At 43.1% G+C, this 16,548-nt stretch overlaps 1 protein-coding gene across 3 annotated transcripts in view; it reads left to right on the top strand.

The window, feature by feature from the left end:
- FBLN1 (fibulin 1) overlaps nt 1–16,548 on the top strand; it is a 766,403-nt gene that overhangs the window by 341,595 nt on the left and 408,260 nt on the right. For all 3 annotated transcript variants that reach the window (XM_069228256.1, XM_069228253.1, XM_069228255.1), the window contains exon 13: nt 4,404–4,535. In XM_069228256.1, coding sequence (XP_069084357.1) covers nt 4,404–4,535 — 132 coding nt within the window. The remainder of the gene's footprint in view (nt 1–4,403; nt 4,536–16,548) is intronic.

The raw sequence follows: 16,548 nt of genomic DNA, 5'->3' as shown, positions 1-16,548 counted from the left end.
AGACTGAAAGGAGGTATTGTAGGAGTGCCCTCAAGCATCACAATGGGATGCTAGGCATCATCATCGGGCTAACTCCTCGCCAGACCGGCACTGCAACGTCTGACGGGCCACCACACAAAAGGTGGTGGCTCTTCAACCGGAAAATGATTCTGCAGATCAAATTAGGTCCGCAGAACGTGCTGACAGAGGAGGAAAGGAGAGTAGAAGGTATGTCAAATTGGCTCTGAACACCTAATGACTCGATTTAATGTTTATAGTAAGGGTCAGGCCAAGATTAAAAACAAGTAGGAGTATCAAGGGATTAATGTCTCCTATACTCCTAAAAAAGGGGAAGGAGGAAAGAGTCTTCACTCCTAACACTGGGTCGACATGTTTCGCGCCTACTCGGTCAGAGATTGATCCACTGGCGCTTCATCAGGACCGTTTAGTTGTAACTTCTCCTTAATAAACAAAAAACAAAAATAGAAACCGTAAATGCTGGGAGGTCACTTAGTCTGTGGACCAGTCGTCACAGTCAGTGTAATTATAGGTCGCCCTGCATAAGAGACAAAACACATATGTAAGGTAAAGTACAGCAGGAAAACATTGATTGGTGTCTTGCTGAAGAGTAGTGAGTGTGAGGTCCCAAAGAAAAAATTAGGAGAAAAAGGTAAACGTAATAGAAGGCTTACCATCCCATGTCAAGATAGGGCATCATAGGGACGCGTAAAACCTCATTACCAAGGAGTTCCCTAAATATGAAAATTGTAAAAAGGTATGTAATCAAGTAAAACTCAAACATCAGCAGTTGATTAGAATAATGTTTGCACAGGGAAACTATATATTTTTTTAGACATAATTTTTTTTGGACATGGAATTTTCTCATATTGATTAATTCAAATGTGATAACCCTGTGCAAACATTATTCTAATCAACTGCTGATGTTTGAGTTTTACTTGATTACATAACTTTTTACAATTTTCATATTTAGTGAACTCCTTGGTAATGAGGTTTTACGCGTCCCTATGATGCCCTATCTTGACATGGGATGGTAAGCCTTCTATTACGTTTACCTTTTTCTCCTCATTTTTTCTTTGGGACCTGATGCCTATCACACTCACTACTCTTCAGCAAGACACCAATCAATGTTTTCCTGCTGTACTTTGTCTTACATATGTGTTTTGTCTCTTATGCAGGGCGACCTATAATTAAACTGACTGTGACGACTGGTCCTTAGACTGTAAGTGACCTCCCAGCATTTACGGTTTCTGTTTTTGTTTTTTGTATATTAAGGAGAAGTTACAACTAAACGGTCCTGATGAAGCGCCAGTGGATCAATCCCTGACCGAGTAGGCGCGAAACATGTCGACCCAGTGTTAGGAGTGAAGACTCTTTCCTCCTTCCCCTTTTTTAGGAGTATAGGAGACATTAATCCCTTGATACTCCTACTTGTTTTTAATCTTGGCCTGACCCTTACTATAAACATTAAATCGAGTCATTAGGTGTTCAGAGCCAATTTTACATACCTTCTACTCTCCTTTCCTCCTCTGTCAGCACGTTCTGGGGACCTAATTTGATCTGCAGAATCATTTTCCGGTTGAAGAGCCACCACCTTTTGTGTGGTGGCCCGTCAGACGTTGCAGTGCCGGTCTGGCGAGGAGTTAGCCCTATGATGATGCCTAGCATCCTATTGTGATGCTTGAGGGCACTCCTACAATACCTCCTTTCAGTCTTCTTCTTTTTCCGTCCTCATTGACAATATTCTTGCTTTGGAACAGTGTACACATTTTTTATTATATACTCCCCATTGCTGCCTCATTCTTCCCACCCCTACTCTCGTTGCTGCCTCTTTGGCCATCTTCAGTCTATTTTTTTATTTTTATTTTTTGTGGAAGTCCTGGTAGCAAATTGCGGCTGGCCTGTATTCCTTAAAAGCACTTTTGCATTACATCTACTGCTTTTTTTTTTTACCAAGGCCATCTCAGAATGGTAAAAAAAATATGCTAGTGCCATTTTGTCAACACTTCCGAAATTTGTGTTGGTATGGGAGTACAGCTGCTTGCATTGTAAACACTTGCCCTATTCCTAACAAATCCCTGTACTGATGGACTCTTGCATTTTCATCATGCTGCCGTGGTTTATTAAAAAAAAATTGCGGTGAACTTTCTACTAGTTTCTCATATTTTCATCGCATCCTACTGCTGTAAAAGTTCAACCATTCATCATTAAACAAATGAGAATTAGTTTTTTTTAAATATAATTGTGTATCAAACTGCCACTCATATTACAGTCACACCATTTGTTTCCCCTCACATCTTTATAATTTGTCCTCTTCCCAATTCACTACAATGCACCAGTGTTTCTCAGTAATTTGAGATATATGTTAATACGGTATTAAAATGTATCTTGGCTGTCTCTAAAACACTTTTGACCACAATATAGGGATATCAGTTAAAGTATGTTTCTTCAATCGCCTTTCTCAGGCTGAATGGAATTGAGGTTCCTGCACATTTAGGCATTGATGTTGCTTGCACAAGCTTCTCAGATCTACATATGTTTCAATGTTATGTAAAAGAAAGGTGCTGACTTGTAAAAAGGAAGTCACCTCTTAGCCCAAGTTCATCCGGAACCTAAGGTATAAAATTTTTCATAACTTGTACTGCTGACTCGTCAGTGTTCACCTGAGAGGGGAAGATCCTCCATTGTATTTTCATAACCGTGCTTCATAGCTTAGGTAGGCATACTTATCTAAAGTTGGCATCAAGATTCTAAATCATATTCTGTTCAACTGTTAGTTTTTAAGCGTAAAGGTGCCATCCTTTATTTCAAATGCAATTTGAAAGAATTTCTGACCTTTGATTTGATGTTCATATATTTTTCAAATTCATTAATATTTTTTCACTTTCACCCTCTCAAAGTCTGAGCCTTTGAAGCGACAGTCACTACCAGAGTTAAAACTAATGTTTACTGAGCCAAATTACAAGCGTACTGTGGAAGGCAATTGGAGAAACATACATTAGCAGAAATACAAAAATTAACATAGACCATGTTTTAAGTGCCAATCGAGAAAACTGATACTGAGTTTAGTACTTTGTGGCTTAAACCAACTTGACATACATTTAAATTCCTGCACAACATTGTTGTGTAATAGTGAACTCTGCACAGAACAAAGGCTAATGGTAAGAATGGAATGTTACGTTGTGAGTCTGTGGTATGAGAAAGTAGATGTGGCACAAAATCATCTTTGCAGGCACAAAATCATGTATATAGCTTAAAGTAAATATGGGCACTATCAAATGCCTCTTTAACATTTGTTAAAAATTGGAAATAAGATTCAGTAATAAAACCTTTGTATATTTGTAAATGAATAATCTCACCTATCAATTTCAGCCTTGGGCATTTGTTAATTTTCATTAAAATTATGGCCACTTGGGGGCATAAATAAACAATAATATAAAAGATTTGTCATCAATAGGTACATACCAATTTTTAATAAAATAGGTGGGGTTAAAAAAGTGCCTTTTTTTAAGGGGTCAACCCACAAGTTTAATCTTAAGTCTCAACCCCTTTTATTGAGAATATGTTTGCACTCTCCAGGAACCAAGCAGCTTTTTTTCCCTTCATTGTCCACGTTGACGCAGTTGAAACTTGTTTGCTAGCGTAAGTCTTGCAGCATGTCTATTCTAAATTCACATGACCTATACATTCAAGTCTTTATCCTATTTCATTGAGGGCTTTAGGATGAAGTGTTCATGAGTAATGCGTTTTAAAACAAAAGACTTCAAGAACATCAGCCTGCATTATCCCAGCGCCAGCACTAAATGGCAGATGTGTTCCCAGCATGTGACTGCCTGAATCTTTACCCCCATGAAATGGGGTGTAGGCTTGACTGACCATTGTTTTGCTTTCAGGAGAAACCTTTAAAATGATATGTTGTGATTCACTGAAGTTTGATGTAGGCTTTCCCTCTTAGCGTGCTTCTTAAGTACTTTACAGTTTAAACAAAGTGCATTGCCACTTTGGTACAATAGTTCCAAGATGATGGCTGCATTGAGAGAACTACTCATTGGTTCATCGGCATTGGATGCTGGTTTGTGATTACTGTGTCAGAGGTATCCATTTTAACAATGACCAATGCAACACTTGTCTTCATTCTTCTAAATGTTTTCAGGTCTATTATGGCTACATTGGTGAGTATAAAAAATAATATACCAGTAGTTAAGGTAAGAATGGTCAGACATTAGAGGGTTCCTGTTTAGTTTGTGTCAAATTATGATTTCCGCTAACTTTCACAGCGCAGATAAGTACATCCAGGGAACAAGCAAACAATGTGATAAAGTAACTCATTTTGAAATGCTTGTGAGTGTAAAGTCTCTGTATCATTACACACGTGACTTATACGTTTATGAATTGTTTCCCTAAAGATATTGATGAATGTGCTTTACCTACCGGGGGCCACATATGCTCATTTCGATGCAACAATGTTCCAGGAAGTTTTCAATGCTCGTGCCCTCCTACAGGATACACTTTGGCACCCAATAAACGGAACTGTCAAGGTAAAATACTAGCAAATTCTATTTCATATCCTTGCTATTTGGCATCTATTTATTTTGACAACGCTAGTTAAAACTCTTAATCGCAAGTAAATGTTTGTGTAAAAATGATAAATAGATACTTGCAGTTTTAAATATCTGTTTAACTGAGATGGTTTTAAAAATTACTGAAAGAGGTGTATACACATGTTGATGATTTGGGCCCACGTGTACATCAGATGACTAAAAGAACAATGCATGCACCTACATGTATGGTTCATTGGCTCCCTTCAAAAAGGGGGAGGAGTAGCGTGGCCTGCTGTTTATTTCACACACAGAAAGGTCCTTCATAATGTTAAAAGTGCTCCACTTATTAAGATTTAGGCACGCCTGTTTATTTAACTAACCTTTTCATTTCAAAAGAATAGGCTTCAGGTATGCTTGCAGATGCACTGATGTAGATCTTGAGTAAATCATAACACCTTCTGCATTAATTTTGTTTAATAATACCTGAGCTAAGCAACAAGTTTCATCTACTACAGTACACCCTTCTGAAAGTGATGAACCTCCATAGACCATTGTCCAGCAAACTCTTATCAAGTTTTGGCTTCACATTGGTTAGCAGATCCGCTTCAAGATCAAACTTTTTCAATTGTGAGTATTTCTACCTACCTGGAGTAAAAAAGGAAAACCCAAAAGTGGTTGAAATCCATGGAGTATAGAAGTCAGGAAATTATATATTTTCCTGCATGTCCTCCTATGTAAGGTCTGACGATACATAAATAAATCTAAATTAATTTTTGATAGTATGTATTTAGGTAGACTGCTTCTCTGTGAGTTTTGCCCTCTTCTGGTCTTGTTTCTTAGTCTAGAGTCAGTCCTAGTGGTAGTGCAATCTTTGGCAAATGAAAGCTCAATTTTAAATACATGTCTTCAAAGGAATTTGTTTAGAAAACCTTTTTTAGTTGTTTTAAGCCTAACAATCAAAATTCACACCAGGAATGGCCACATCTTTGTAACATATAAGCGTTTATTATACTTAATTTCTTTATCTCCAAGTCTGTACAATGCTTTACAAATTCAGCAGTGCAGTCACATATTATCTACGTGCCAGTAACCTAAGTGAGCACTCATTAATAAAATCATAAATAACTTTCTACAAATGCTTCAAAAACACTGATCAACAGTGAGATTGAGCTATTTGAGTAAGCCTATGATTGCTTTTACCCCCTGGAATATTTTTAATATTCATTAGGACTGCATGATATATTTGCCACAAAGTGCTTGTCACCTATCCGAAAAATTAACCATTGGTACCCATGTAATCCATTTTGTTATTGAAAACAGGATTTATACAAGGATGAGAAAAATCTTCTCAAATTACCTCTGTAAATTGACAGCAGATTTACAGGGGACCATAATCCCAATTTGTACTCAAATGTATAAAGCATATTTTCCACGGATGTGAAGATCCTCATTCTACCAAAGCAAAAGAGATACCTGGTCTGAAAGGAACACCATTGAGGGGACTGGAGCCAATTTTGATGAATGGCATTACATTGAACCTAATGTAAGTCTATGGATGCCTACATTGCAGCAGATACTACTGTCAGAGCTATTTGACTCAGTTTTCCCCGGAAAGCAGTAGGAAGCGACAAAATGAACAGCCTGCTTCCATATGTTCTTAATTTGCATAAGAAATAAATAAGCATGACTCCCAGTCAACAACGACTGCCAAAACAGAGCACATTTAAGGCTGCTGGATATACACAATTGCCCTCTGGCCATGTGACATTCAGTGTCTAAGGCACATGCCACAGAAGACTGAGTTTTTTATGAAATGATAGCAAATCCATTTGAAAATAAAGTAAACATAAAACATTGTAGTCTGCCTATTTACCTATGAAAACGCATTACATAAGCTAACGTAAAAGCTTGTCCTCAATACAAGAATCGGTTCATGAAGACAGAGTGTTCCCATCAATCCCATGTGGCCTGCGTAGACTCAGTGGATTCGACAATGAAAAGTGAATATCAAAGATTGACATCTAAAATAGGAACTCTTTTGTGCAAACCAACAGAGTCAGCATGGCACACCACGAAATTGTGAACCATTTAATACCATTTAATACCATATTATAATGAAGTAACTTGGCTTTAACAAAAGGAAAGCTAAGCAAAGCACCAAAGTAGGATTGTGTAAACATCTATATTAAAGCCAGTCATTCAATCTATTTATTGAGACCAGTTGCCACTGTGCAGTGTAAAGAACCAGACACTTCTCTGAGTGAATGTGTTTCTTCTGTGTTCTACCATCAGGATTTGTATCTGATTCATTTGTTGTCTGTCCATTTTATATCATCTTCTGTAGGTGGACCCACATACTGACTTACCAATGGTGCATTCCTAGACCTTCATCTTTCCATGGCACTTTAACTGCACAGTCACAATATTATATTCAATTAATTGGGTATTTGTGGTTATCCTATACACTGAGCATTATCCACATTTGCATAAATGCAAAATTGGAGTAAGTACCTTGTGTCTGTTGCAGTAGCATCTTATTAACTGGGTTTCAATGCTCTCACTAGGTGAAACATTTTTCTAAAGGGAAAAATGCTTGTTCCAAATTCCATCCATCCTATGTTAGTACTTACCTAAATAATGAAACCGTGATCTTTGCCTGGATAGAAAGTTCTGCCTCCAATCTGACTGGATTTAGACTTTCCTCTATATTGAACACATTGGTCCAAAAACATCACTAACCATGCACTAATCGGAGAATCATTAATCTTCACCAGGAAGCAATAATAACAAAAATAAAAAAATAACCACTATCCATAAACCGGTGTGAGGGCTGCAATCTACGTAAAGCGATCTGAAGTTGTCAAAAGTGAGATGCATTTTGACATGGCTGCAATGAAATCAATACCTAAGTCATTCAAGGTTAAAAAAAAAAACCTCACTTGTTTAAAAATCTTGCCTCTGAGCTAAAGTTTGGCGTGTAAGCCTCGCATGAAGATAACACCAAAAATCCAATGCAGAACAAAGAGCACAGTGACGTCTGCATCTTTGTAGCAACTTGAAACCTGTAGGTGTGACTTTTAGGTGTTTTCTTCTGGCAGGGGCAAGCAAAGAAGGGGGTGGGGAGGACGGAGGTAAGCATTTTTTTAAATAACATAGTTTTTTATTGAAAAAAAGTGATTTTAGGATTTACGGATGGGTAGAGGTAAAGGGAGGTTAGGGTGATTTTAGGTTTCAGGGGTGGGTAGAGATAAAGGAAGATAAGGGTGATTTTAGGGTTTGGGTGGCTAGTGGTAAAGGAAGGTAAGGACGATTTTATAGTTCAGGGCTGGAAACATGTATATGAAGGTAAGGGTTTTAGGGGTTGGTACAGGTAAAAGGAGGCAAGGGCGATTTTAGGGTTCAGGACTGAGTAGGGGTAAAGGGAGGTAATGGCGATTTCACAGTTCGGGTGGGTAAAGGTAAAGGGAGGCAATGGTGATTTTAAGATTTTGGTGTGGATAAAGCTAAAGGGGGTAAGGGTGATTTTAGAGTACATGATAGGTAGAGATAAAAGGAGGTAAAAGCTATTTTAGGGTTTAGGAGTGGGTAGAGATAAAGGGATGTAAGGGAGATTTTAGGGTGCAGGGGTGGGTAGAGGTAAAGGAAAGTAAGGGGGTTTATTTCAGGGTTAATGTGTGAATACAGGTAAGGGGGTAAGGGTGATTTTCGATTCAGGAGTGGGTAGGGGTTAAGTGATGTAAGACTAATTTTAGAGTTCAGGAGAGGGAAGAGTTTAATGGAGGTGAGGAGCAAAAAAAAAGCTGTCTTTTTATATAATCTGGTGTTTATTTAAAGCACTCCAGTGTTCTCGGGCCTAGTTTGTGCTATATAGAACTGCAACAAAAAAGTTGGGAGTAGTTTTGTAAAGCCACCTTAGTTGCTATTTTATGATGTTAAAGTACCTTTTATTTTATTGTGCTATGTGTTTGAGGTTCAGTGTATTTTGTTGTTTAAGTTTTCGTTTAACTCAAAGTAGGTGGCACTGTTATATCACATACATAGCATAGTGTTCATTATATTTCAACTGTAACATCTGAATAAGGAATTACTATTGGAGGGGAGTCAAAAGAACATTATTTAACTTTAATTATTTTCTATTTTAAAATGCTCTGTAGTTAAGAAATGTTCTTTTAATTCCTCTCCTATTGTAAATTCGTATGTGGATGTTACAGTGGGAATATGGTATGTAGTTAGGTTGTCCTTGTAGGAAGCTGCAGAAGAGCAGCCTCAAACCCATTTATTTAGGGATGCTGCCTGTACTTATCCATGTTAAGGGGACAAGCAGCTAGGGTGGCAAGGTCAATACCACCCTCAGAGACCAAAACTGCCTCAGTGGCCTCCCTGACTAGCCCAGAGACCTCTACAGCCCCCATGGTGAGCCCAGCTACAATTGTGGACTGACTACTGCTACCACTATTGTTGCTACTGCTAGGGGCACCAGGGGTACAAGTGGTAGTAGTAGTGGTAGGAGGCTTGGTGTTTTTAATTTTTTTGCACTAATACTGTCGCCCGCCCTATAGCCTTTCTGTCTACAAATGTAGCACCAAGGTTTCTTGTGGGAGGAGGAAGAGGACTTAGATCCACCTCAGAAGAGTTTTGCAGGCATGATGAGGGCTCTTTTTCTTTATGTTTTCCCCACCCTTGTCCTAATTCTTGGTAGACTCCTTCGTCTTGTGGTCACCCCCTGTGGGAGCTTTCCTACCTACCCCGGTGGGGACCAATTTGTCTGTCTTCTTTCCCAATTTGTGCGGAGAGGTCAGATCAGAGTCCACCAGGTATTGATGCAACTGATCAGAAATGCAATTGCTAAGAATGTGCTCTCTTAAAATAGGATTGTACAAGCCCTGATAATCACTTACTTTGCTTCCATGCAACCAGCCTTACAGAGCTTTAACAGAGCAATCCACAAAATCTTCCCAATCCGGGGAGTACTCCTTTTTGGTCTCCCTGAACTTGATCCTGTATTGTTCCGGGGTTAGCCCACACCCATCTAAACCCATCTAAGAGTGCATTCTTTACTGCCTGGTAGTCATCTGCATCTTCTTCCCTGACAGTGAGGAGTTTGTCTCTTCCTTTGTCAGAGAAAGAGAGCCACAAGATTACTGCCCACTGTCTTTGAGGGACCCTCTGTACTTGACAGGCCCTCTCCAAGCAAGTGAACCACTTGTGGATATCATCTCCCACCTTGTAAGGTGGGAGTATTTTACTCAGGTTCCTACAGTCATAGGAGTCCTCCCTAACCCTGGTGTCCCTAACTTCATTGCTGGCACCATGGGGAGCTAGTCCCAAATTCTTCCGTTCCTTCCCCACTGCCAGAGCCTCTCTATCTAGAGCAGTGGTTCCCAACCTTTTGACTTCTGTGGACCCCCACTTTATCATTACTGGACCTAGGGTCCCCCACTGAATCATTATTGGAATCCGAGGACCCCCTACTGAGTCATTACTGAAAGCTGGGGACCTAATCTGTTAATATTATTTAATTTTCTAAGCAGTCGCGGACCCCCTGAAGAGGCTTTGCGGACCCCCAGGGGCCCCCGGACCACAGGTTGGGAACCACTGATCTAGAGCTAACTGTTGCTGCTGCAGTCTCAGTTTGGCCTGGTCTAATTTCAGCCTGTGGAATCCCCCCCCCGAATTAGAATGGTCTGTCTCATAGGAGGTCCTTCATACATGGGTGTGGACAGATAAGGAGGACCTATCCCTCCTTCTGGAGACCCATTGTACGAACACTCTAGGAGTAAAGGTGGGCCTACGTGAGTGAGTCCCCTTTTCACTACCTGCAATGCTCCCAACAGGGCTATGGTGTTCCCCAGTTTCTTCCTGACCCTTCTCAGTGCAGCCTAAGTCTACCCTATCTAAGACTGAAGGGTCAGTCTCTACTTTTTCTGACCCCTGGCTGCCTGAGTTTCCTGGTCAGCCTGGAGTAGTAATCCCAGAAGTAGGTTCTTGTTGGGATTTCTCTGTGTCTTCCTGGAAGCACACATCTCCCTCAACTCTTGAAAAGTGCAGCCCTCATACTGAGAGTCTGGAGCCTGAGATGGGTTTTCCACTGAAGACATTTTCCGTAGAGTTTGATAGATTTTGGTACGGATGTTGTGGGATTTAATATAGGCAGCTAGAGAGCCTCTCTAGTGCACATCTATCTTCACCGGTGGCTAGCCACGCCGCCTTTATGTGCTTTTAATACACACTTGTATCAAAATCGCTATCATGCCATCTGTTTTTCTGCAATACAGACTATCCCTTTTGCTTTGTTTGCTAACTGTAACGCGCATTATTACCATAAAAAGAAAAATAATTAAGAGTTGATATAATCAGACCTGTCTTTTTCATCCTAGAGAGTAGACAATAATAATTAGAAATTGGGAATTGTTTGCCACGCTCCTGCCTCCGGCCATGTTGACGTGTCTGTCCCAACCATGCTTCTTTTTGCTAGCTTTACCTAAAATGGGCAGGAACAGTTGGGAAGCAGTGGGCAGATCTTAAACATAAGTACAAATCATGCAGTGCCTTGCAGCTCTTAAAGAGGCAGTAGGTTGTATGCTGTAGGAAGTTGGCTCTGTATGCACTATTTCAAAGTAAGTAATAGTATGCACAGAGTCCAAGGGTTCCCCTTAGAGGTAAGATAGTGGCAAAAAGAGATCATTCTAATGCTCTATTTTGTGGTAGTGTGGTCGAGCAGTAGGCTTATCAGAGGAGTAGTGTTAAGCATTTGTTGTACATACACACAGGCAATAAATGAGGAACATACACTCAGAGACAATTCCAGGCTAATAGGTTTTTGTATAGAAAAATATATTTTCTTAGTTTATTTTAAGAACCACAGGTTCAAGATTTACAAGTAATACTTCAAATGAAAGGTATTTCATGTAGGAACTTTAGGAACTTTGAATTAGCAAAATAGCATATACAGTCTTCACATAAATCACATATAGCTATTTTAAAACTAGACACTGCAATTTTCACAGTTCCTAGGGGGAGTAAGAGTTAGTTAGTTTTTGCAGGTAAGTAAACCACCTACAGGGTTCAAGTTTAGGTCCAAGGTAGCCCACGGTTGTGGGTTCAGAGCAACCCCAAAGTTACCACACCAGCAGCTCAGGGCCGGTCAGGTGCAGAGTTCAAAGTGGTGCCCAAAACGCATAGGCTTCAATGGAGAAGGGGGTACCCCGGTTCCAGTCTGCCAGCAGGTAAGTACCTGCGTCTTCGGAGGGCAGACCAGGGGGGTTTTGTAGGGCACCGGGGGGGACACAAGTTGGCACAGGAAGTACACCCTCAGCAGCACGGGGGCGGCCGGGTGCAGTGTGCAAACACACGTCGGGTTTCCAATGGAAATCAATGGGAGACCAAGGGGTCTCTTCAGCGATGCAGGCAAGGGGGGGGCTCCTCGGGGTAGCCACCACCTGGGCAAGGGAGAGGGCCTCCTGGGGGTCACTCCTGCACTGGAGTTCCGATCTTTCAGGTCCTGGGGGCTGCGGGTGCAGAGTCTTTACCAGGCGTCGGGATCTGGGAAGCAGGCAGTTGCGGTCAGGGGGAGCCTCGGGATTCCCTCTGCAAGCGTCGCTGTGAGGGCTCAGGGGGGGCAACTCTGGCTACTCACGGTCTCGTAGTCACCGGGGAGTCCTCCCTGAAGTGTTGTTTCTCCACAAGTCGAGCCGGGGGCGAAGGGTGCAGAGTAGCAAGTCTCACGCTTCCGGCGGGAAACGCAGTTGTCTTGAAGTTGCTTCTTTGGAAACAAAGTTGCAGTTTTGGGTGAACAGAGCTGATGTCCTCTGGAGTTTCTTGGTCCTTCTAGAGAAGGGCAGTCCTCTGAGGATTCAGAGGTCGCTGGTCCTGGGGAAAGCGTCGCTGGAGCAGTGTCTTTTAGAAGTGGGGAGACAGGCCGGTAGAGCTGGGGCCAAAGCAGTTGGTGTCTCCGTCTTCTCTGCAGGGTTTTTCTGCTTAGCAGTCCTTCTTCTTAGGTTGCAGGAATCTGAGTTCCTAGGTTCTGCGGAGCCCCTAAATACTGAATTTAGGGGTGTGTTTAGGTCTGGGAGAGCAGTAGCCAATGGCTACTGTCCTTGAGGGTGGGTACACCCTCTTTGTGCCTCCTCCCTGAGGGAAGGGGGGCACATCCCTATTCCTATTGGGGGAATCCTCCTTCTACAAGATGGAGGATTTCTAAAAGTCAGAGTCACCTCAGCTCAGGACACCTTAGGGGCTGTCCTGACTGGCCAGTGACTCCTCCTTGTTTTTCTCATTATCTCTCCTGGACTTCCGCCAAAAGTGGGGGCTGGGTCCAGGGGGCGGGCCTCTCCACTAGCTGGAGTACCCTGGGGCATTGTAACACGAAGCTTGAGCCTTTGAAGCTCACTGCTAGGTGTTACAGTTCCTGTAGGGGGGAGGTGTGAAGCACCTCCACCCAGAGCAGGCTTTTGTTTCTGTCCTCAGAGAGCACAAAGGCTCTCACCACATGGGGTCAGAAACTCGTCTCTTAGCAGCAGGCTGGCACAGACCAGTCAGTCCTGCACTGGACAATTGGGTAAATTACAGGGGGCATCTCTAAGATGCCCTCTGTGTGCATTTTTTAATAAATCCAACACTGGTATCAGTGTGGGTTTATAATTCTGAGAAGTTTGATACCAAACTTCCCAGTATTCAGTGTAGCCATTATGGAGCTGTGGAGTTCGTTTTTGACAGACTCCCAGGCCATATACTCTTATGGCTACCCTGCACTTACAATGTCTAAGGTTTTGCTTAGACACTGTAGGGGCATAGTGCTCATGCAGCTATGCCCTCACCTGTGGTATAGTGCACCCTGCCTTAGGGCTGTAAGGCCTGCTAGAGGGGTGACTTACCTATGCCACAGGCAGTGTGAGGTTGGCATGGCACCCTGAGGGGAGTGCCATGTCGACTTAGTCATTTTCTCCCCACCAGCACACACAAGCTGGCAAGCAGTGTGTCTGTGCTGGGTGAGGGGTCCCTAGGGTGGCATAAGACATGCTGCAGCCCTTAGAGACCTTCCCTGGCATCAGGGCCCTTGGTACCAGGGGTACCAGTTACAAGGGACTTACCTGGATGCCAGGGTTGTGCCAATTGTGGAGACAATGGTACATTTTAGGTGAAAGAACACTGGTGCTGGGGCCTGGTTAGCAGGGTCCCAGCACACTTCTCAGTCAAGTCAGCATCAGTATCAGGCAAAAAGTGGGGGGTAACTGCAACAGGGAGCCATTTCTTTACAGTGAGTGACTACTCCCATGTCCATCACCACCCCAGGATAGCTCCTCCAGAGGGTCCCTGAGTTCTGCCATCTTGTTTCCAAGGGACTCTGGGAGCATCTAAGTAGCTAGGCCAGGCTGGTGATGTCAGAAGCCCCTCCTGATAGGTGCTTACCTGACCAGGTGACCAATCCCCCTTTCAGGGCTATTTAGGGTCTCTCGCTGTCTTGGGTGGGTTCTCAGATTAGGCTCCCAAGATTCCATCAGGATTCCTCTGCAACCTCCACTTTGACTTCTGGCGACTGGACCCTCCAGGAACCGACAGTGCTGCAATCCACGAAGAAGACTCTTCTGCAACTTTGTCATCACGGCTCCTACCAGATCTGCATCATTTACCAAGCTGTGCTTCCTCAGAAGACAGCAACTCTTCAGCCTGCACAAGAAGAAGAAGGAATCTCCCTTGGAGTGAAGGAGTCACTCCCCTGCATCCACAGGCACCTGCTGCAACGACAACCGGCTGCATGGATCTCCTCTCATCCTAAGCTGTGTGGATCCTACATCACTGGTGGTGGTCTGGAATAGTCCTCTCTGCCAGCTGTCCAACTTTGGTGGAGGTAAGCCCTTGATTTCCCATGCAGGACAGTATCCCCATGCACTGCATCTCTTGCAGCTACCAGGGCTTGTTTGCATCTACTTTAAGGGATCTTCAGGTGGCGTGTTGCTCCGGTCCCCAGCACTTTTTCCTTCGACGCACAGCCCTCTGCGTGGTTTTCCTGCGGCGTGGGAGCCCTTTTTGTAGTGCTGAATAGGCCTCTTCCGCAACTTCTGTGTCCCATTCTTGTGGGATTCCTGTGGGTGCTGCCTCTGCTTCTGTGGGTCATCTGTGTTGCTGAGTGTCCCCTGTGACTACCCCTGCTGGGTTGCGTCCTACTGGGCCTTGCTGGTTCCCAGCAGCACCACCTTTCCACTAACCGCAAGTTTGCCTTTGCCAAGGTTTGTTGGTGGAATTCCTGCACCGACACCCATCTGCAATCTTCACTCGTGGGGCATCTTCTGCATCCATCAGGAACTCTTCTCCGGCTCCAGGGCTGCAGTGCTGACCTGTTCTTCCTCACCGTCTACCAACTCCTGCAAGTACAGCTGGGTGGGTAGTAGCTTCTACTCCTACTACACTCCACTGTGACTTTTGGACTTGGTAACTCTCTCCACAGGTCTTCTCCAGGAATCCACGGCTAGTTTCTTGCAGTTTTGTCTGGGTGTCTTCTTTTCTTCTTTCCCTTCCTTTTGGGTGGTTTGGGGAAATTCCAGTGATTTACTCCTGCTTTCCTGGTCGCTGGGGGGTACTGTGTTACTTACCTCTGTGGTTTTCTAGTACTCCCAGCTCCCCTCTACACATTCCACTTACCTACGTGGGGGTCCTGTGTTCGCATTCCATTTTTTTTGTATATGATTTGGGCTCCCCTAAGGTCACTATTGGTTATTGCTATTTGTACTGTTTTCTAACCTTATTCTATTCCTAATTCTGATTACTAGCGTACGTATTTAGTGTGTTTACTTACCTTCTAAGGGAGTATTGCCTTTTTATTAATTTATTTTGTATTGTGTTACTAAAATAAAGTACCTTTATTTTTGTAACACTGTGTGGTTTCTTTCAGGTGTGTAAGTGCTATGTGACTACAGTGGTATTGCATGAGCTTTGCATGTCTCCTAGATAAACCTTGGCTTCTCATTCACAGCTACCTCTAGAGAGCCTGCTTCTAGACACTGCCTACACTTCACTAAGAGGGGATACCTGGACCTGGTATACGGTGTAAGTACCTTGGGTACCCACCACACTCCAGGCCAGCTTCCTACAGTGTACTTCTTCTATTGTCTGTGTGTGTACAACAAATGCTTTGTGACTACAGTGGTATTGCATGAGCTTTGCATGTCTCCTAGATAAACCTTGGCTTCTCATTCACAGCTACCTCTAGAGAGCCTGCTTCTAGACACTGCCTACACTTCACTAAGAGGGGATACCTGGACCTGGTATACGGTGTAAGTACCTTGGGTACCCACCACACTCCAGGCTAGCTTCCTACAGTGTACTTCTTCTATTGTCTGTGTGTGTACAACAAATGCTTTGTGACTACAGTGGTATTGCATGAGCTTTGCATGTCTCCTAGATGAACCTTGGCTTCTCATTCACAGCTACCTCTAGAGAGCCTGCTTCTAGACACTGCCTACACTTCACTAAGAGGGGATACCTGGACCTGGTATACGGTGTAAGTACCTTGGGTACCCACCACACTCCAGGCCAGCTTCCTACAGTGTACTTCTTCTATTGTCTGTGTGTGTACAACAAATGCTTTGCACTACTCTCTGATGAGCCTAACTGCTCGACCACACTATCAGAAAAGAGAGCATTAGTTTTAGCTACTTCAGGCTCTATTAAGCCTCTGGGGAACAACTGGGCTTTGTGCGTACTATATCTCATTTTGATATAGTATATACAGAGCCAGCTTCCTACACTGGTATAAGGTGATAACACCATAGGTGTTCACCATACACCAGGCCAGCTTCCTACATTGGTGATACAGTGGTGAAAGAAGCACCTGCAGTTGCCTTACCACTCTGTCACTGGGTACTTTCCATAGGAAAGACCATTTGCTAACTAAAAGGTACACACTGCACTTATTGTCAAGGATCTATTCTCCCACGTTTGGGTAAGCTAGGGGTCTAGCATAGCCCTTTCCCCAAACTTCTTTGGGAGCCTAGTAGCTAGGGTCAGCTACACC

This window comes from Pleurodeles waltl, chromosome 4_1, assembly GCF_031143425.1.
Source record: "Pleurodeles waltl isolate 20211129_DDA chromosome 4_1, aPleWal1.hap1.20221129, whole genome shotgun sequence".
NCBI classification, from domain to species: Eukaryota; Metazoa; Chordata; class Amphibia; order Caudata; family Salamandridae; genus Pleurodeles; species Pleurodeles waltl.
Note: the sequence above shows the minus strand (reverse complement) of the source record. Positions and strands in the feature narration are given on the sequence as shown.